Source organism: Nycticebus coucang, chromosome 6 (assembly GCF_027406575.1).
Source record: "Nycticebus coucang isolate mNycCou1 chromosome 6, mNycCou1.pri, whole genome shotgun sequence".
NCBI classification, from domain to species: domain Eukaryota; kingdom Metazoa; phylum Chordata; class Mammalia; order Primates; family Lorisidae; genus Nycticebus; species Nycticebus coucang.
This window is the reverse complement of record NC_069785.1, coordinates 54,249,968-54,272,902: the sequence shown is the minus strand read 5'-3', so window position 1 is coordinate 54,272,902 and position 22,935 is coordinate 54,249,968. Positions and strand designations below refer to the sequence as shown.

The window sequence follows — 22,935 nt, the reverse complement described above, 5'->3', positions numbered from 1 at the left end:
AGAGGAAAAGAAATGGAAAGCAAAAACAGATCATTCTCTCAGAGAGCTCTGGGATAATTCGAAGAAGGCTAATATCCGCCACATGGGAATCCCTGAAAGTGATGAAGTGGCCTCGCAAGGCACAGAGGCCCTTCTCCATGAAATTATGAAAGAGAATTTTCCAGACATGCCAAGAAATTCTGAAATTCAGATAGCAGACAGTTTCAGAAACCCAGCAGGACTCAGTCCCAGTAAGACATCCCCCAGGCATATCATAATTAACTTCACTAAAGTTAATATGAAGGGGAAAATTCTGAAAGCAGCCAGACGTAAGAAATCCATTACCTACAAAGGGAAGAATATTAGAATGACTGCAGATCTCTCTGCTGAAACTTTTCAAGCCAGAAGAGGGTGGTCATCGACTTTTAATCTCCTAAAGCAAAATAACTTTCAACCCCAGATCCTGTATCCAGCTAAACTGAGTTTCATTTATGATGGAGAAATTAAATACTTTAATGACATTCGCATGTTGAAGAAATTTGCCATAACCAAACCAGCTCTTCAGGATACTCTCAGACCTATCCTCCATAATGACCAGCCCAATCCTCTACCACAAAAGTAAACTCACTCAGAAACTTTTGATCAAACTCCAACTTCAACACTGGTGAAAGGATTAAAAATGTCCACTGGACTTTTGAAAAACTCGATACCCCAAATTTTACCAGACTTATCAATATTCTCCATTAATGTGAACGGCTTAAACTGTCCTCTAAAGAGGCACAGGTTAGCTTACTGGATACAAAAACTCAGGCCAGATATTTGCTGCATATAAGAGTCACATCTTACCTTAAAAGATAAATATAGACTCAGGGTGAAAGGATGGTCCTCCATATTTCAGGCAAATGGTAATCAGAAAAAAGCAGGTGTTGTGATCTATTTGCAGATACAATAGGCTTTAAACCAACAAAAGTAAGGAAGGATAAGAATGGTCACTTCATATTTGTTAAGGGTAATATTCAATATGATGAGATTTCAATTAATATCTATGCACCCAACCAGAATGCACCTCAATTTATAAGAGAAACTCTAACAGACATGAGCAACTTGATTTCCTCTAGCTCCATAATAGTTGGAGATTTCAACACTCCTTTGGCAGTGTTGGATCGATCTTTCAATAAGAAGGTGAGCAAAGAAATTTTAGATTTAAACCTAACCATCCAACATTTGGATTTAGCAGACATCTACAGAACATTTCATCTCAACAAAACTGAATACACATACTTCTCATCAGCCCACGGAACATACTCCAAAATCGATCACATTTTAGGTCACAAGTCTAACCTCTGTAAATTTGAAGGAATAGAAATTATTCCTTGCATCTTCTTGGACCACCATGGAATAAAAGTTGAACTCAGTAACAACAGGAATCTGCATACTCATACAAAAACATGGAAGTTAAATAACCTTATGCTGAATGATAGCTGGGTGATAGATGAGATTAAGAAGGAAATTGCCAAATTTTTGGAACAAAACGACAATGAAGACACGAATTATCAGAATCTCTGGGATACTGCAAAGGCAGTCCTAAAAGGGAAATTTATAGCACTTCAAGCCTTCCTCAAGAGAACGGAAAGAGAGAAAGTCAACAACTTAATGGGACATCTCAAGCAACTGGAAAAGGAAGAACATTCCAACCCCAAACCCAGTAGAAGAAAAGAAATAACCAAAATTAGAGCAGAATTAAAAACAAAAGAATTATACAACAGATCAATAAATCAAAAAGTTGGTTTTTTGAAAAGGTCAATAAAATTGATAAACCTTTGGCTAACCTAACCAGGAAAAAAAGAGTAAAATCTCTAATGTCATCAATCAGAAACAACAAAGATGAAATAACAATAGACTCCTCAGAAATTAAAAAAATCCTTAATGAATATTACAAGAAACTTTATTCTCAGAATTATGAAAATCTGAAGGAAATTGACCAATACTTGGAAACACGTCACCTTCTAAGACTTAGCCAGAATCAATAGTCAAGTGGAAATGTTGAACAGGTCCATATCAAGTTCTGAAATAGCATCAACCATACAAAATCTCCCTAAAAAGAAAAGCCCGGGACCAGATGGCTTCACATCAGAATTCTACCAAACCTTTAAAGAGGAATTAGTACCTATATTAGTCAATCTGTTCCAAAATGTAGAAAAAGAAGGAAGACTACCCAACACGTTCTATGAAGCAAACATCACCCTGATCCCCAAACCAGGAAAAGACCCAACAAGAAAAGAAAATTATAGACCAACATCACTAATGAATATAGACGCAAAAATATTCCACAAGATCATAACAAACAGAATCCAGCAACACATCAAACAAATTATATATCATGACCAAGTTGGTTTTATCCCAGGGCCTCAGGCTGGTTCAATATACGTAAATCTATAAGTATAATTCAGCACATAAACAAATTAAAAAACAAAGACCATATGATTCTCTCAATTGATGCAGAAAAAGCTTTTGATAATATCTAGCATCGCTTCATGATCAGAACACTTAAGAAAACTGGTATTGAAAGGACATTTCTTAAACTGATAGATGTCATCTACAGCAAACCAACAACCAATATCGTATTGAATGGAGTTAAATTGAAATCATTTCCACTTAGATTCAGAACCAGACAAGGCTGCCCATTGTCTCCACTGCTCTTTAACATTGTAATGGAAGTTTTAGCCACTGCAATTAGGGAAGAAAAGGCGATCAAGGGTATCCATATAGGGTCAGAAGAGATCAAACTTTTGCTCTTCACAGATGATATGGTTGTATATCTGGAAAACACCAGGGATTCCACTACAAAACTCTTAGAAGTGATCAAGGAATACAGTAGCGTCTCAGGTTACAAAATCAACATTTATAAATCGGTAGCCTTTATATATACCAACAATAGTCAAGCTGAAAAAACAATAGTCAAGGACTCTATTCAATTCACAGTAGTGCCAGAGAAGATGAAATATTTGGGAGTTTATCTAACAAAGGACGTGAAAGATCTCCATAAAGAGAACTATGAAACTCTAAGAAAAGAAATAGCTGAAATGTTAACAAATGGAAAAACATACCATGCTCATGGCTGGGAAGAATCAACATTGTTAAAATGTCCATACTACCCAAAGCAATATACAATTTTAATGCAACCCCCATTAAAGCTCCACTGTCATACTTTAAAGATCTTAAAAAAATAATAGTTCGTTTTATACGGAATCAGAAAAAACCTCGAATAGCGAAAACATTACTCAGAAATAAAAACAAAGCAGGAGGAATCACACTACCAGACCTCAGACTGTACTATAAATCGATAGTGATCAAAACAGCATGGTACTGGCACAAAAACAGAGAAGTAGATGTCTGGATCAGAATAGAGAACCAAGAGATGAATCCAGCTACTTGCCATTATTTGATCTTTGACAAGCCAATTAAAAACATTCAGTGGGGGGCGGCGCCTGTGGCTCAGTGAGTAGTGTGCCGGCCCCATATGCCGAGGGTGGTGGGTTCAAACCCAGCCCCTGCCAAACTGCAACAAAAAAAAAAATAGCCGGGCATTGTGGCGGGCGCCTGTAGTCCCAGCTACTCAGGAGGCTGAGGCAAGAGAATCACGTAAGCCCAAGAGTTAGAGGTTGCTGTGAGCTGTGTGAAGTCATGGCACTCTACCCGAGGGCGGTACAGTGAGACTCTATCTCTACAAAAAAAAAAAAAATTCAGTGGGGAAAAGATTCCCTATTTAACAAATGGTGCTGGGTGAACTGGCTGGCAACCTGTAGAAGACTGAAACTGGACCCACACCTTTCACCATTAACTAAGATAGACTCTCACTGGATTAAAGATTTAAACTTAAGACATGAAACTATAAAAATACTAGAAGAGAGTGCAGGGAAAACCCTTGAAGAAATCCGTCTGGGTGAGTATTTTATGAGGAGGATCCCCCAGGCAATTGAAGCAGCTTCAAAAATACACTACTGAGATCTGATCAAACTAAAAAGCTTCTGCACAGCCTAGAACACAGTAAGTAAAGCAAGCAAACAGCCCTCAGAATGGGAGAAGATATTTGCAGGTTATGTCTCCGACAAAGGTTTAATAACCAGAATCCACAGAGAACTCAAACGTATAAGCAAGAAAAGAACAAGTGACTGGGCAAGGGACTTGAAGAGAAACTTCTCTGAATAGGACAGGCACATGGCCTACAGACATATGAAAAAAATGCTCATCATCTTTAATCATCAGAGAAATGCAAATCAAAACTACTTTGAGATATCATCTAACTCCAGTAGCCCATATCACAAAATCCCAAGACCAGAGATGTTAGCGTGGATGTGGAGAAAAGGTAACACTTCTACACTGCTGGTGGGAATACAAATTAATACGTTCCTTTTGGAAAGATGTTTGGAGAACACTTAAAGATCTAAAAATAGATCTGTCATTCAATCCTGTAATTACTCTACTAGGTATATACCCAGAAGACCAAAAATCACATTATAACAAAGATATTTGTACCAGAATGTTTATTGCAGCCCAATTCACAATTGCTAATTCATGGAAAAAGCCCAAGTGCCCATCGATCCAGGACTGGATTAATAAATTGTGGTATATGTACACCATGCAATATTATGCAACCTTAAAGAAAGATGGAGACTTTACCTCTTTCGTGTTTACGTGGATGGAGCTGGAACATATTATTCTTAGTAAAGTATCTCAAGAATGGAAGAAAAAGTGTTCAATGTACTCAGCCCTACTATGAAACTAATTTAGGGCTTTCACATGAAAGCTATAACCCTGTTATAACCTAAGAATAGGGGGAAGGGGGAAAGGGAGGGGAGGGAGGGGGAAGATGGGTGTAGGGAGGATGATTGGTGGGATTACACCTGCGGTGCATCTTTCAAGGGTACATGTGAAACTTAGTAAATGTAGAATGTAAATGTCTTAACACAATAACTAAGAAAATGCCAGGAAGGCCATGTTAACCAGTGTGATGAAAATGTGTCAAACAGTCTATAAAACCAGTGTATGGTGCCCCACGATTGCATTAATGTACCCAGCTATGATTTAATAATAATAAAAAAGAAATTTCTCCATAGAAGATATAAAAATGGGCAATAAGCACATGAAAAGATGCTTTAAATCACAGTTTATTAGGGAAATGCATATTGAAACCAGAATGAAATACTAAATCTTATACACTAAAATGTTTAGAATCCAAAAGTCATAGATAAGTATTAACAAAGATCTGGAGAAACTGGAACCCTCATACACTGCTGATGGGAATATAAAATGGTGCAGCCATTGTGGAAAAGACTTATAAGGATTGCCATATAAATCAATGGAACAGAACTGAACATCCAGAAATGCCAAGGCAATTCAGTGGGGGAAAGGATAGTTTTTTTTATTATTTTTAATTAAATCAAATTAATAAGAGGGTACAATTTTTAGGTTACATTGTTCTCACTTCCTGGGTAAAGTTCTATTTCTAGAAGAGCCCCCTCACCCAGGGGGCGTGTTATACACTCTCTCAATGTGCACATTAGGTGAGATCCCTCCTTCTGCCAAATGTTCCCCCTCCCTTCCCTCTACCCTCAAACTGGACTCTATTAGTGTTTTTTTATTCTTATGAACATGTAATTGTTTATATATTGATTTCATATTAGTATGGAGTTTACATTGGATATTTATTTTTCCATTCTTGCAATACTTTACTAAGAAGAATGTATTTCAACTCCATCCAGATAAATGTAAAAGATGTAAAGTCTCCATCTTTTTTAATGGCTGAATAATATTCCATGGTATACATATACCACAGTTTGTTAATCCATTCATGGGTTGATGGGCACTTAGGTTGCTTCCACAACTTGGCAATTATGAATTGAACCTCAATAAACATTCTAGTGACTTTGTGGAGAAATGATTTTTGTTCTTCTGGGTAGATACCTATTAATGGGATTGCAGGGTCAAATGGAAGATCTACTTTTAGATCTTTGAGGATTCTCCATACTTCTCTCCAAAAAGGATGTATTAGTTTTGTAATCCCACCAGCAGTGTAGAAGTGTTCCCTTCTGTCCACATCCATGCCAGCATCTGGTGTTTTGGGATATCGTGATGTGGGCTAATCTTGCTGGGGGTAGGTGATATCTTAGAGTGTTTTGATTTGCATTTCTCTGATGATTAAAGATGATGAGCATTTTTTTCATGTGTTTGCTGGCCATTCATCTGTCATTCTCAGAGAAGTTTCTGTTCCAATCTCTTGCCCACTTGGGGTTGTTTGCACTTTTCTTATTGTTAAATTTGAGTTATCTGTATATTCTAGTTATGAGGCCTTTGTCATATCCTATGCAAAAATCTTTTCCCATGTCAAAGGCTGTTTGCTTTGTTTGTGGTACCCTTAACTGTGCAAAAGCTTTTTAGCTGTATCAAACTCAAGTTATTTATTTTTGGTGTTGCTGCAATTGCTTGGAGTTATTTCCCAGGCCAATATCTTCAAGTGTTTTCCCCACACTCTCTTCTGGAATTTGTATTGTTTTGTGTCATAAATTTAAATCTTTTATCCAAATAGAATCAATTTTTGTCAATGTTCAGAGGTGCAAGCCCCACTTTCAAACTTCTACATGTGGATAACCAGTTCTCCCAGCACCATTTATTAAATAAGGATTCTGGGAAAGGATAGTCTTTTCAATAAATATTGCTGGAACAATTGAATAACCACATGTGGATAAGTTTGATTAAGACTCTTACCTTAATACAATACACAAAAATTAATCCCATATGAATCACAGTCCTAAATTTAAGAGCTAAAACTAGAAAACTTTTAGAAGAGAATCTTTGTGATCTTAAGTTAGGCAAAGTTTTCTTAGATACACCAAAAGCATGATCCATAAAAGAAAAAAAATGATAAATTTGACTTCATCAAAATTTAAAACTTTTTCACTGCATAAGACACCATGGAGAAAATGAAAAGACAATCTATATACTGGGAGAAAATATCTGCAAATTGTGTATCTGATAGAGGATTTGTGATCAAAATCTAGAAGGAAAGTTGGCAGATTCAATGCCTATATTTACTTATCCTTCCTCCTGAAACGTCAACGAGCGATACTAAACTCACAAAGAAAAAGAATGACAGCAACATTTTGGAAGATGAAAAACAGACACAGACGCATCATTTATTTTCATGAGTCAAAACTGAAATCTCATCCAGGTGAGAGAGAAGCCCGGAAGCATTCCAGTTCATACTACAGAACTTCGAAGAACTCAGGAATTGGATTCAGGGGCAGGTAACACGAGTGGCATGCATCTGAAAACAGATGAATTTGTCTAAAATTTCCTTTTTTTTTTTTTTGAGACAGAGTCTCACTTTGTCACCCTCGGTAGAGTACCATGGCATCACAGCTCACACCAACCTCAAACTCCTGGGTTCAAGTGATTCTCTTGCCTCAGTCTCCCAGGTAGCTGGGACTACAGGTGCCTGCCACAGTGCCCAGCTATTTTTGTTGTTGTTGCAATTGTCCTTGTTGTTTAGCTAGCCTGGGCCGGGCTCAAACCCACCAGCCCAGTGTATGTGGCCGGCACCCTACCCACTGAGCTATGGGTGCTGAGCCTAAAATCTCTATAAATAGCAGTTCAAGTGGACTAAATACTTCAGCAGACATTTTACAGAGAGAATACCAAGGTATCAATAAATAATCATCATGGAAATGCAAGTTGGAAACACAATGAGCTATCACAACACACTCATCAGAAAGGCTCATATTTAAAAAAACTGACAATATCAAGTGTTGGTGAAGATACCAAGCAAGAATCTGGAGAAACTGGAACCCTCATATACTGTTGGTAGAAGTATAAGTTGATAACAACTTTGCAAAACTCTTTAGTGATATCTCCTGAAGTTGAGCATTACATACTTAGGACTTAGCAATTCTGCTCCTTTTATTTGCCTAACAGAAATACATATATTTGTGCATCAAAAGTCACACAAAGTGTTCATAAGCAGTATCATTCATAATAGCAGCAAACTGAAACAACCCATATATTTAGCAATAGGAGAATGAATAAAGAAATTTTAGAATACTTATACAATGGAGTACCATACAGCAGTGAAAGATGTCAGACTCTAGCTACATGAAACCACATGGATAAATCATGTCAAAAGCAAAATGTAAAAGTTACACATGTGATTTCATTTATTAAAAACATCTAAAACAGGTAATGCTGATCTATAATGATAAAAGAACATGGTTATCTTTGAGAGGCAATGATTTGAAGGGACAGGGAAAGTTTTGGGCTGTTGGAAATGTTCTGTGGTCTAGGTGGTGTTTACTTGGGTGTTGATGTGTTCCATGAATAAGAATACATTGATCTGTACACCTCTCTATATACACATACAATGTTATTCTTCAGTAAAAATTGTATTTAAATAAAACATCGGCTCTATTCCCTTCTTAACTGAGTAATCAGGCAATGGTCACTGCCTATTTTTGATTTTTCTTTTTCTTTACATAATTAATTACTGGAGTGCAAAATCAAATTTACCATAATTGTTGGTTTGTGTCATTTATTGTTATTGGTTCATGTCAGTATATTTTATTTATATTTTTGGTCACCTCTTTATTTATCTCTAAGTCCATTTCTCTTTACTCCGTGAACATCCACTCTCGCATATTTAATTCATGACTTTGTAATTTATCATCCACATCTCTCCTCAGATACACTGGCAGCTGTGAACAATATCTAGTATTGCAGTTTGTGAGCTTTTAAATATATGTAAAGGTTTGTGATAGACATCTATTCAACATTGCTTTCTATAGCTCTCAGTTGATATAAATAGATCATGTCAATTCCTATTAGCATCTATAGAGTTTTCTATTGTATGCATATCATTTATTTATTACCTTATTGATGGATACTTAAGTGTTTCCAACTCCTTGATTTATAACTATGTTGTGATGAATGTCTACTTAAATATCTCTTGAATTCTGGGCAACTATGTGAAAGCTTTTCTTCCTAAAATTTCTAAACTTACTTTCGTTAATTCTCAACTTGCTCTTTAGAAAGGCCATATCAGTATAATTCCCAACAGCTGTGTGAGCAAAAACAATTTTATTTTCTTACAACCTAGGTAGCATCTGATATTGTCCAAACTAAATGTTTTTGCCAATCTGCTGGGCATCAGTTCTCTGATCATTTCTCTGATTACCACTATAGTTGACATCTCTTTAATATGCTAACCAGCCATTTGGGTGCCCCATCTGTGAATTGTTTATTAATTTCTTTTGTCAAGTTTAAAAATGGGATTTCCTATCTTCTCTTTAACTGATTTACTATATATATATATATATATATATTTTTTTTTTTTTGTAGAGACAGAGTCTCACTGTACCGTCCTCGGGTAGAGTGCAGTGGCGTCACACGGCTCACAGCAACCTCTAACTCCTGGGCTTAAGCGATTCTCTTGCCTCAGCCTCCTGAGTAGCTGGGACTACAGGCGCCCGCCACAACGCCCGGCTATTTTTCAGTTGCAGTTTGGCCAGGGCTGGGTCCGAACCCGCCACCCTCGGCATATGGGGCCGGCGCCCTACTCACTGAGCCATAGGTGCCGCCCTACAGTATTTTTTATACAAACTGCTATAACCCAACATTTTAACGATGTTATCACTCATTTAAAAACATTTTCTGGTTTTACTTGTTTTAATCATGAATTCCTTTCAAAGTCATTTTTGGATGCTTTCTTTGCCAGAGATCTGCTTTTATTGCTTTTCTATATAATGCACCCATCTATTAAATAATCTTTTCTTTCTTTCTTTCTCTATCTTGTCTTTAAGACTATGTTATAATCTAGTCCCTACCTCCCTACCCACAGTGGCCCTGGAGGACAGGCATGCCATCCTCCATAAAGCAGATGATGCCTTCCACATGCGAACCTGTGTGCTTGGGGGAGGTTAGGGCCCTGCTTGTGGGCTCTGCTATGTCCCATTGTTCACTTACCCATTCTTCTACAAGCATCCCACTAAGAGATTACAGCTTTGTTACATCCCTTAGTAAAGGGTAGGGAAAATCTCTTCTTTGTTTTGAGAATTGTCTTATTTATATATTTAGACTTTTTTTTTTTTTGAGACAGACTCCCACTATGTCGCCCTGGGTAGAGCGCTGTGTTGTCACAGGTCACAGCAACCTCAAACTCTTGGGCTTAAGTGATTCTCTTGCTTCAGCCTCCCAAGTAGCTGGGACTACAGGCGCTCACCACATCACCGGGCTTTTTGTTGTTGTTGCAGTTGTCATTGTCATTTAGCTGCCCCAGGCCGGGATGGAACCCGCCACCCTTGGTGTATGTGCTATAGGCGTTGAGCCAATATACATGTGAACTTTTGTTCCACATAAAATAATTGCACAATTCTCCAAAAGTTCTACTAGATTTTGATTCCAGTGTATTAGGGATGTATATTCCTTTTGGTAGAATTAACACCTGGGACAATGTTAAATAACCCCACCCATAAAACGCTTCTCTCTCCATTCTTCAGGTCTTACTTTATGCCGTTTAAGAGAAATGTAAACATTTTCTCCACAAAAGCCCAGCGCATTTTTGCTATTGTCTCTCCGGATACTTTGTATTTTCATTGATATCGTAAACTATCTTAGTTTCTATTGCATAGAAAATGTTCACATAAAAGGTACTCATTTTTACATTTGATTTTGAATATGATCATTTTGCCAGCTCTCTTTAAAATTCTAATAGTGTGTTGATTCTGTAGGGTTTTCCATATAAATGGCTATGTCTGCTGTTCTTCCTAGTAAACAGGCTACCTTTAGTTTAAGGTCGCTAAGACTTGGGCCGGGAACGCCTCCGGATACACCTGTTAGCTGCCTAGGAGAGCGAGCCGGGCTCCCGCCTCCCAGCCCCGCGCGCCCTCGCAGCCCCTGCCGCGGCCAATGGCAGCGCGCTGGCCGGGGCTCCGAGCCACGGACCCCGCCCCTTCTCTCCTCCCCGCGCCGCCACCTCGGGAAAGTGAACAGTAGATAGCCGGAAAACTTTGGGCAAGATGGCCCGGCGGTGACTTAGGCGGCGCCCGCGCAAACAGCGTCCTGCGCCCGGGCCTCAGAGCCACAGGCCGGGCCCCAAGCCTTGGACACGCGCGGCCGGCGGGCCGCCCCGGCCTCTCTAGTCCATGGCGGTGGCCGAACTGTACACGCAGGTAGGCGGGTCCGCCCGACCCGGGGAGGGCGCGCGGGAGGGAAGCCGGCTCACGCTGGCAGTGCTTGTACCTGGCGCCCGGGCCACACCTGTACACCTGGCACGGGGAGGGGCCGCGGGGACTAAAGAGGGCTCTGAAGTGATCCAGTCCCTGGCTGCGAGAAAGGCGTCCCCCCACCCCGCACACCCTCCTGAGTCCCCTGGGCTGGGCAGACTGCTCCTACCGTGCGGGCCGCGATTTCCCGGTGTCCAGGACGCGCGCGCCGTCTCCATCTTCTACGGCTGGAGCACCTCGGCCCCTTCTTCCCTCGTCACCCATGGAATTAGAGTTGCCCACAGGGCAACCTCGGATATGGGCGAGGCTTTTGACCTCCCTGGAGCTCCCTCAACAACTCAGCATAGAAGTTTGTAACCACAATATGCAGGATGCTTTTAGAACATCTGATGCCCAAAGCTGAAGCTGCCTGGGCCACACACCCCTGAGAATGTGAGCCGTCAGATAGGTAGCACCGCTTCTTCGGTCTTCAACTTCTTGGAGGTGAAAGAAAAGTCTTGAACAAAACTATTCTTAGAAGATACTTTGGAGGACAGAGGAAAGTGTTGATGATCAACCTATCGTAGATGACACCATTTCCTTCCTGAACAGACAGGTGTAGGCACTCCTGTTACCAAGTTCCTGAAATCTCAGTATTTATTACATGTCTCAGAAGTACCAGGCACAATGTGGGAAGAACTGACACAGAAGGGTTTACAGAGACGAGCCTGGACGGACTGAGAATCTAAGAATCCCAGAGACTCAAACAGCCTTGATGCCCGTCCGTGTAGACACCTGTGCTCCCCAAGGCTGCCACAGCCCTTCTAGTGGTCGTTTAGCCCTTACTCTGTCAAGTCCAGAGGTGGGACACCCCCTTATGTGGAGCTGCCTGATTGGGTTTCAGAGTGCTTGCTTTGCTAAAGAGTTCAAACTGGGACCGTCAGAATGAAGGGGCTGTGGCTTTGGGGCCACATGTGGCCTTCTGGATCTTTGAGTATAGCCTTTTGACCTAATCCAAATTTTACCAAGCAAATCCTTTTCATAAGCTGCTGATTGTGCTAGGATGCCAACACACAGCACTTGCCCAGGTCCAATTTTGTGACTGAGGACACTTAGCCACATTTTATCTCCAGGTGTGCTCTTGCCTGTACAATCTTAGCTGCACCATGTTTCAAAACAACCTGAAACCCATTTCTGTACCCAGAGGCAAGACTGACCCTGCTTCAGGGTTATGAGTGGGCTGTCCCTTTCGGGATGTCTGTGGCACTCACTTCCTGCATTCACCCTGCAATCTCTGGGGCTGCCCTACCATTTTCCCGGCTGTCACCTGCTGGGCCCTGTCCGAACTCCCTGCCCACAGTGGCCCTGGAAGACAAGCATGCCATCCTCCATAAAGCAGATGATGCCTTCCACATGCGACCCTGCTTGCTTGGGGGAGGTTAGAAAGATTTTTTTTTAAGTGATAGTCTGGCTTCTCTCAAGGACTTTTCTGATTATTGAGAAATGTCTGGTAATTCCCTGGAAGGCCTGGAGGAGCCAGGTGGGAGGTAGAGCTGACAAGGGGAGGGCCACAACTGAAAAGGAGTTAGGTCCTTTGTTCTCTGGGGAAGATTCTGAATGGGGCTGGCAGAATCAAGGTTTTTGTGTTAGGAAGTTGGGTAGGCCAGCTGTGGAGGAGAGAGGCTGGGACCAGTTGGGTAGCTGAATTCTCAGGTCATCCAACTGTCAGGGAAAGAATCAGAGCTGCAGTGTCAAGTGGAGGCAGGTGGGAACCAGAGACAGAACTCTGGTGTGAGGGAGGGGTGCACCAAGGACAACACCTGAGGTCAGAGTCTGTATGACTGGCAGTGGGGGAGGGGTGCCCTTGAAAGAATTGGAGACATCAGGAGGAGAAAATACTTCTCAGGAAAGTCATAGGCAAGTTTGGTTCCTGCTGGGACTGAAGGGGCGAGGGGGATCCTGGGGGAAGGTGCAGTGAGGGTGGGAGGTCTCAGAGGTGGCTGTAGAGGATGGCCCCTGCCAGCTTTAGGGGGTCCCTGAACCAAGGCAGGGAGGGCCTCACCAAGGGAGGGGTCTGGTGGGGAGAGGAGGGAAGCTCGGACAGGACACTGGGGCAGGAGACAGCCCTGAGGTGGCGCCAGCACAGAGGGAGAAGACGGAGAGCTGGCAGGAAGAGGAAGAGGAAACTGGGGAAGGTGCAGTGAGAGTGACGGGCGCTGCTGGTTCAGGTGCAAAATGATCCGTCTCTTTTTGACAGCAATTTGGCAACATGCCTTAGAAGTGTCCGAGCAGCAGTCCCACTGCTTACAATCCCTCAGAAAAACCGGTCTGGCCATTCTCCACTCGAGCTTCTCTGGAGGCTCATGGGTCTCTTTCAAGCTTCCTCACCAGCTGTGAGGTTCTGGTCCTCCAGCTCCTACCTTGGTTCTTGTTGGGCCAAATTCTCGCAGTTCCCCCAGGCCCTTGCATGCTCTGCGCTCCTCCGTCTGAAATCCCTATCTGCTTTACTCAGCAGCACTGCACCTTCCAAATTCAATTTGGGCAGGGTCTGTCCTGAGAAGCCCTCGAAGCCAGCTCCTCACACTGCCTTGTAACAGCTCATTACGTCCAGATCTCTCCCATTTGACCCAGAGCTTCTGGAGAGCAGGGAGCAGTGAGGGCTCCATGAATGTTTGAGGTGTGCCTGCATGAATGAATGTTTCTGCTTACAGAAAAGGCTAGGGACATGACTGTGATGGTATCAATCATGCTGATTTTTATCTCAAAGTCACTGAGTATTTCTCAGGTGCCAGATGCCATCCTCATAATTTTATGCGCCTAACTCTTCATGTTAGATGTTCTCACGTTTTACAAATGGCTCGAGTCAAGTAAGTTGCATAGGGTAATATAGAAGTGATGGAGCCAGGATTAAAAGCCTGTGTTCTTAATATCTCCCTCCACCCGCCACTTGGTGCAATCACCTTTTCTATCTTTCTTTTCTTCGAGGGATCTGACATCTCCCGCCACACAGTGGGCTTATGGGAAGTCCATTGACTTCCTAGCCACCTCCCCTGACACCTGCTCACTTATTATATTATTCCTTATAACAGCTAAAATGGAACCAATCTCAACGTCCAACAAGAGGGGAAGAGTTAAGTACACTAGAGAAGACTCACGATAAAAGTGTATTTCAAATGCTGCTTATGGAGAGTTCACAACAACATGAAAAATGCTTATGTGAGAAATGAGAGCACAGAAGTTGCATATGCTGTGTGGTCATAATCATATAAAACCGTGTAAACAAAGGAAGAAGACCATATGTATCACTGACCACGGACCATGCAGAGAAGTCAGGGAGGGTGGGAGATACTTGGGGCTGTCTCTTTCAGTAGAACTGTGGGGGAGAAGCGGAAGACCTGACGTGGTCACAGCTGACAGGAGGGAACCGTGGAGGATTGCAGTCTGAAGATGTAAGACAGGCCCCAGGCCTGGAGATCCTCAGAGCAAAGGAACCCAGGGGACCAAACTGCTGTGAAGGGGTGGACAGGACTGAGGGTTGAGGAGGGCAAAAGGACCACCAGCCTTCTCTCCGCATCATTCCAGACCCTCCACCATCCAAGCCACCGTCCTCTGGGCGGACTTCCATACCCCAGTGCCATCTTGGGCTGTGGTGTACTCAGCCACGAGTCCCATGCTCTATGGGGCTGCCTCTCTTGTGAGCATCTCAATGCAGCCAGCACTGTGTTGGTGCTTTGTGTATTTTAAACAGAGGTGGTACATATGCTTTGCCCCTTGGAAGGCACTGGGTCCCTGGTGGCTTGAGGTAAGTCCTGGTTCTGCCCCCTACTAACCAGGTGACACTGGGCAAGTTACTTACCCTGTCTGAGTTTCCATACCTATAAAATGGATTAATAGTGCCTACTGGCTTAATCCACTGCAGGGATTAAACGATCAATGTAAAGCCCTTAGCACAATACCTGACATGTAATGCTTAATAAAGATTTGTTGTTTTTTATTTTCATGCTATTATAATCCAATTGATTTTCGGTACCTAACTGCTGGACTTTGCATTTATCTCTATTACATTTGCCATCTTGTTATTTAGTGCCCCAAGTTTCTGTAGCTTGTCAAAACCTTTTGGATCTTGACCACGTGTATCTAATTAATCATTCCATCTGCTTATTTAACACATGTGCTTTTTTTCATCAACTATATTGGTGAAAGTGATGGATGGAGTGGTCGCAGTAGAGCACTGCATATGCCTCGAGAGACTTTTCTGTTTTTAAAGTGACTCTTGCTCATTATTGAACCACAGATCTACTAATTATAATCATTCAACCATCTGTTTCTTTCGCTTGTGCATGAGGAACTCACAAATATCTTCAGAGGGTCCTGCTGAAAGTCAGATGAGCAAGGTAAAGAGAAGCATTTTGACGAGTCTGGGGGCTCTGTCTGAAATAAGGGAAATGTCGTGATCATCCATTTGGCTGTTCTAAACAGCTGTTAGACTTCTGTATATCATTAACAACTCTGGAAAATTAAATCTATCCATTTATTTATGGGTAGTTCAAAAGAGCAAAAAGGATCAAAAGACTAAAATACCAACTTGAATCTTATTTGCTGCAGTGGAACCACTGGGGACTTGAATCTTTGTCCAACAGCTGTTTATGGAGTATAATCTATAGGGAACCACCTTGGTGGGTTCTTGGCACAGAAACAAGGCTGCCAAGCTCACATGCCCATGGGGAGATGGGAGGTGACCCAAACACCTGAGCAGAGCAGACAGCCTGACACAGAAGCATCCAACCCTGCCTGGGGAGAGGAGGCAGGAAAATGCCACAGATGAGGGGAGTCTTGAGTCAGGCTTGATGATCAGAGCTGTTTGTTCACTGATGGAGAGAGGACTGTGGAGCCAGGGTAGAGGGAAGAGACGTGCACAGTGGAGAGCCAAGGAAGAGCTTGGCATGTTCCAGAAATTCCTAGTGGCTTAGGGGGGCAGCAGGCAGAGGGTGGGTTGAAAAGGAGGTGATTCTGAGTAGGAAAATCAGCTGCCGTGGTGGCTCCTGGGGCCTGGCCCAATCCAGAATCCACAGGGGGGTGACTTTCAATGTTTCCTCTTGCCAGATCCCTCCTGTGGGAATTCCCATCCTTCCTGAGTAAGGGAGTGTGTAAGTGCAAAGACACCTGTGATCTGCTTGGGTGGGGAAGTCCCCAGAGGCTGCTGTACTAGTCAGGGGGAAATTGGTGGGCCGAACAGGGGTGATTTGTGGCTGTGGCAGTGAGGGCAATGACGGGGGAAGACAGTGAGAGCTGTTTTCGAGGTAGGCTTTCCAGCTCCTGATGACCATTTGGCTGTTGGTGTGAGACGCGGAGGGGGAGCCCAGCACTGTCCCAGGCTTCTGACGTGAGGCCTTCAAGAGAGCTGGGGGTGGGGAGTGGGCTGTCATCACTCAACTTTCGAATTTATGAGCATTCAAGGACATTTAGGCGCTGATGTCTGGGAGGCAACTGGAAATGTGATCTAGAGTTCCATCGTGGGATCTGGGCTCAAGGTCTCAAAGATACACAGGTGCCAGGCAGTTGTGGAAGCTGCAGAAATAGATGGAATTCTCCAGACAGAGCCCTTCATGAGAAGAGGCTGGGAAAGACCCTGGGAGACATGGGCGTGGGGGGGGATGGGAACCAGCTTGTGAGGACTGAGTGAAGAGGAGGATGCAAGGGAGCCGGGTAGGACCATCTGGCTCCGCGGACTGGATGGTGTGGAGACCCCCTTCCAGGCCAGAAAGTGGCTCTAGGAAGGAGACCAGATCCTACCTCACCCCATCCTCTATGTAAGCCTTTAAGGCATTTCTATGGCTAATGCCGGAAGACCCTTGAGAAAGGCCATCAACACAGGAAGATGCCACTCTCCTCTCGCAGGTGACAAGGGCGGCTTGGGCGTGCTCAAGCCCCAGGGAGGTTCGTGGTCCCAATTCTCTGCCGCACAGAGGAGGACACAGGAGAGAGCAGGAGGTGTGTGTCCAAAGAAACCTGGGCTCAGCTGGCTGGGGAAGCCCTTGGAGGCTGCTGTGCTAGTTAAGGGAAGACTGGCAGGGCCAGGCAGGGGCTGATTTGCAGCCGTGGGAGTGGTGGGGAGGAGCAGACAGGTGGGAGCTGCACAGGGGAGGACACCAGGAGAGCATGGGAGGGGCCCCTCTCCCCTCTCCCCTCAGCCCAGCTGCAGGGCTTGGGGAGGTGCCACACTCAGAGAGCTAGTCTCGGTGTTTGCACAGATGGCGTCTATTTGTCTAAATGCTGTGAAGTTAGTTCTTCCTCCGGTTTGAAGCGTTGCCTTGTGGTAGAGGAATGTGAGGGGAGGGGAAGAAGGCATGGGTGGACCGCACAGGCTACTGAGCAAACACTGCTTGTGTTTACTTACCAGGCTGGGCTCAGCTGCAGGCTCTCAGTGCCCGGCACATATGTCAGCAGGGCCAGCGGGACCCTGGGTGTGGCGGCCAAGGAGTGGTTGGTCTTCACTCCAGAGCAGCAGACAGTCATTATTACTTCTGTCCCAATTTAATGCTACTTTGAGCTAAAACCAATCCTAAACTATTGCTGGCAGAACACGCAGACTCAAGTACACAGTCGGTTGCTGTTGAGAATTCAGGATTCCTTTCAGGGCCAGACTCATTTAATGAACACGTTCCAGTCCCAGGCCCTGGCTCCACTGGAACCCCGTCCTCTGAGATGCTATCCGTGTTGTGTTTGGTGAGCTGTTGCCCTCTCTGTGCTTGAGCCCGGGGATCAGTATAACAAAAAGATAGATTGGCCTAGTGACATTCACATTCCTTCCCAGGTTAAGGGCCTTGGGGACCTGGTCTCCCCTCAGAGCACCCCCACTCTGACCTGTTTCACAAGGCAGATGGCCACTGCTTCACTGGACGTAAGCTTTCTGCAATGTTTTAAATACATTTGACAAACAACTAAGAATAGAAAAATCTACAAGGACCCTTTCAGTTCTGAAATTTTGTAAGGGCCAATTCTTTTTGTTTGTTTATTTGTTTTTCAGTTTTTGGCCGGGGTTGGGTTTGAACCCACCACCTCTGGTATATGGGGCCAGCACCCTACTCCTTGAGCCACAGGTGCTGCCCATGGCCAATTCTTGATAAATTGGGGTATTTTCATTTCAATGATTCGAGCTGCCTGAGGTTTAGCAGTACATACTTGGTATTTCCAGCAGCAGACCCGATGTGGGCGGTGCTAGCCCACAGCGACAAGGATGTGTGGTTGGCTGTGCGTGGGTGTGTGAGGCTGAGAGGGGCGCGTCTGTGTTTCGTTGTATGGCTTCTGTCCACCTGTGTGTGTGGGAGGATGTGTCACTGCCTGCCAGGTCATTCTTCCTCTCTCTCTCTCTTTCTCTGTGAAAATGTACCGTCCCATATCACATTTCAGCTAGCTCCTGCTCTTTGCTAGCTGTCCAAGATTAAAGCAACTCAAATAACTCAGGTAGTCAAGATTGATAGCTAACCAATGACTTTTTTTTTCTTCGTTGCTTGGTTAAACAAGATAATTTACATTGTCCTGGTCTAATACTGGGACCCTGAACTTTGTTTTTTTTGTCTTCTTTACTTCCTCCAACATCTTCACATAAAAAGTTCGAGCATAAAGCAAAGCTGAAAGAACATTGCAATGTGCGTCTGTCCCTCTGTGTGGATGCTGGTGTGGGCATTTTACCTCACTTGTTACATCACGTGTCTATCCATCCTTCATCTCTTCAGCCTTCAATCCATCTCATTTTTTTGAAGTATCTTAGCATAATTTGCATGCATAAATACACATTTTATATATACACATAAATACAGGGTGTCCATAAAGTTGGTGTGCAGTTTTTGCACATGAACTTTATGGACACCCTGTAATTTTCATGTCTATATTATTAGAGTTCTTTATTCATTTTGTTCTTGGTGTAAAATTTACAGACAATGAAATGTACCAATCTTAAGTCTACGTTGACTGAGGTTTGGAATGTCCTAACCCTCCCTGTAACCTAACCCCATCAGGATTCAGAACGTTACCATCACTCCCAGAACATTCCCTCATAGTCTTTCCCAGTCACTCCCTGGCCTCACCTACCCTCAGAGACAATAATTGTTTTGAATTTTCCCCAGTACAATTAGCTTTACCTGCCCTGGTGCTTCATTTTAAGGGATTCCTATACCACATAATCACTGGTGAAAAACTTAAAGCTTACCATTGTGTTCGTGGCAATATCAGTAGTTCATTCCTTTTCATTGGTAAGTAGCATTTCATGGTGTGGGTATACCCCACAGTTTTGTTTTTTAAATTCCTTCTAATGTGAATGGACATTTCATGTATTTACAGTTTTTGGCCATTATGCATAAAGTTGCTAAGAACATTCATGTACAGTTCTTTTCGTGGACATTTTGATATTTGTTTTTAAAGATTAAGATTCATGGTTCTTTTATAAAAAGTAATATATGCAGATTGTAGAAATATATCAAACTATGATGAAGAAAATTAAAATGCCATAATTTTATTGCCTGGAATTTGTCTTGTAGCTGAAAACTACCAAAGGGAGGATCTCTTAACCCAAAGGAATATGTCTTCATCGTAGGAGGGTGCCAGCAGCCCGCTGGCCAGAGGCTCAGCTGGCCATGTCCTGGTCATTATTTGGCAGTGATGTTTGTGCCCTCAGCTAGGAAGAAACAGAGACTCATGAAGAGCAGCATCTTATTTGTATCTGTTCCCTGCAGCTTAAGATGGTGTCTGGTGCAGAGGGACTGTGCTCAGGGACTGTGTTTGAAAGGATGGCAAGAAATGTGCACCTTCCCCTCCACAGGCACAGAAGCTTCCTGTGACAACAGGAGTTTGCGCACTTGACAAGTGCCTGATTCAACAAATCCGTGTGTCACAGCAAGGGTCAGTGCCCGGGAACACGGTTCCTTTGGCCTGCGAGTGTGCAGAGGTGGGAAGGAGATGCCCCTGCAGGACACTGTGGGTGCAGGCCTCATGGGGTGCCTGTCCCACCTCTGTCCCTGGGGAACTTGGAGGTCCTGGGGCCAGTTCTCTCTGGGAAATGAGGGTTGGCTGTAGGATGGCCTCTCAGGATCCATCCAGATCTGGGGTCCCAGCTATTGGGCCTTTGGGTCAACAAGTTTTCCTAGGTGCTATTTGATGTCCCTAAGCAAGTGCTTCCCAAGTCGTGTTCCTGTCAGCCTGGCTGTCCTAGCACTCAGGGCCTCCTACGAGGCTGGGGGCGCATGAGAGCACTCTATGGACCTCTTCCTATAAGGATGCTAACCCTGTATTCCCATCGGGTCAGGGCCTCACCCTTATGACCTCATTTAACCTCAATGACCTCCTAAGCAGTGGTTCTCAGCCTTCCTAATGCCTCCTACTGCCATGACCCTTTAATACAGTTCCTGTATGGTTGGTGGTGACCCCCAAACCATAAAATTATTTTCATTGCTACTTCATAACTGTAATTTTGCTACTGTCATGAATCCTAATGTAAATATCTGATATGCAGGATGTATTTTCATTGTTCCAAAGGGGTCGCAACCCACCAATTAAGAACCACTGTCCTAAAGACTCTCTCTCCAAATGCAGTCAGTTGGGGGTCAGAGCTTCAATGTGTGAATTTAGAGAGGGGCACAGTTCAGTTCCTAGCACCTGGTTCTCCATGCAGACTTGTACGTCAGTGCTGAGCCAGGTGAGCCAATTAATTGCCTTTTGGGAACTGATCAGAGTGGCTCCATCTGCACTTCTGCCTTTCCCGCTGTGGGCATGCTCGGCTGCTGACTGGCGTGATAAGACTGTAACAAGGCTGCTGTGACAGTGCTTCTGTAGCATTTTACAAAGTGCCTTCAAATCTGTAGTCTAATTTAACCTCCTAGCAAAACTGTGAAACAGGTAACATTGTGCCCATTTTATGGATGAGGAAAACGAGGCACCAGAAGTGAAGTGTCTGTCCCAGAGCCCCATTGTCAATCAGTGGTGACCTAAATCCCTCTGTTCCATCTCCTATAGACAGCACTGAGATGTTTCCATTAAGGGACTCATGGATTTCTTTCCCACTCCTAGGCTTTCAGCTTCAAGGTGTACCTAGGAGGCTGTGGGAGTTCTGTTGCCTGTTAAATGAAGCAGCGAGGCTGGTGCATTGCAGTGCACTAACGATCCCCTCATAAGTAACACTTGGATAATGTAGGCCACACAGAAAGAAGCCTTCCTGGGTCTGTCCATGTAATGATCTCTGCTTTTGTTTTTAAAACCCTGAGAGTAAGCTTGTCTTATTCTGTTGGCCAGTACAACAGGGTTTGGATTCCTGATCCCGAAGAAGTCTGGAAGTCTGCCGAAATAGCAAAGGACTACAGAGTTGGTGACAAAGCCCTGAGGCTCCTGCTGGAGGATGGAACGGTGAGGGGCCTTGGGGGTCGCAGCTACAATGATGGGTAAAGCGGTGACTTGGGTGTGTAGGGGGTTGGGAACACGTGGTCCTTGTAGAAGCAGCCCAGGGGAGGGCCCCAGATGGCATTCCTCTGTAGCGAGGGTCCAGGAGGCAGCACAGGACACTGGCAACCAGGTCTGGCCCTGCGCCGCCCTGCAGCACTCTGCATTGTTCAGAGCACGCTGGTTAGCCATTTTGGCTTCCTGGGTCATAGGGGGAACTTGGTCATAGAGAAGTAGTTTGAGCCCAGTGTATAAACTGGTAGAAAAAAACCTCAAGATGAGAAGACGAAGAAAAAGGACAGGAGAGAAAATATGTAGAGAGAGGGAGGAGTAGGGGAGACTGGAGGGACAGTCAGGCTAGGGAGGTACAGACCTGGAAGGGGAGCACCAGGAGGCAGTGTGGGAAGACGGGACGCCCAGCACCGTGTGACGGAATGAGGAGCCTCCGTGAGGGCGGGTGTGCGAAGGGGGACGCCGTGGGCGAACTTCAGCGGTTGTTCCCCGGGGTGGCGTGTGCTGGTGGGGAAGTTCCCTCCAAGGCCGTGTGTGCCTCCTGGTCATGCGCTCCTGACGACGTTGCATCTTTACACGTCTGTCACCCGTCGTTCTTTCCCAGCTGTAACAACAGCCCACTGGGTCCATAGCGAGGGGGACCTTATGTTTTTAAAAAATTAAGCATCTGGATACAGCACTGGACAGTGAATTTGTGTTGTATGTAGATTTCAGAGGTGGTCTGGGGAATAACATGTAAATATTAAATGCTGGAATTTACAAAGCACATAAATGATCTCTGTAGAGCTAGGACATGATACTTCCAATCAGACTGTCCTAGATTTGGGAGACATTTCCTGAGCTCCTGGGAAGGGAGACAAATGTAGCAGCTAAGGGCACGTCTCTACAATCAGACTGTCTGGATTCCCATCCTGGCATAGCCCCTGGCTAAGTCCGTGACAGTGGACCTTTCAGTGTCCTCACAGGTACAAGGAGGTTGACAGCCACGCACTGTCATGGGGTTGCTGAAGATCGGAGGAGGTGACCCACATGGCCTGCAAAGGCATGGGACAGCATGGCCGCTGCTTCCTGCCACCCCCCCCTTTCCCATCAGTTACTTCTGCGCACAATGTGGGCCCTGATCAGGGATCAGACGGCTTTGGGGAGGGAATTCTCGAGGCAGCAGCCGCAGGGGCAGTTTTCCGCTGTGGTAATATCAGCAGGGTTTCAGGTGGCTGCATTCCTGACCATGAACCTGCTGCCTGGGAAGAGGGCAGCCAGACTGCTG

At 44.3% G+C, this 22,935-nt stretch overlaps 1 protein-coding gene across 1 annotated transcript in view; it reads left to right on the top strand.

The window, feature by feature from the left end:
- Window positions 1-10,991: 10,991 nt before the first annotated feature.
- Window positions 10,992-22,935, top strand: part of MYO5C (myosin VC) — a 119,461-nt gene continuing 107,517 nt past the window's right edge. Inside the window, exons 1-2 of the mRNA XM_053595124.1 lie at window positions 10,992-11,195; window positions 21,513-21,623. Of these exons, the coding sequence (XP_053451099.1) occupies window positions 11,169-11,195; window positions 21,513-21,623 (138 nt within the window). The 5' untranslated portion in view covers window positions 10,992-11,168. The remainder of the gene's footprint in view (window positions 11,196-21,512; window positions 21,624-22,935) is intronic.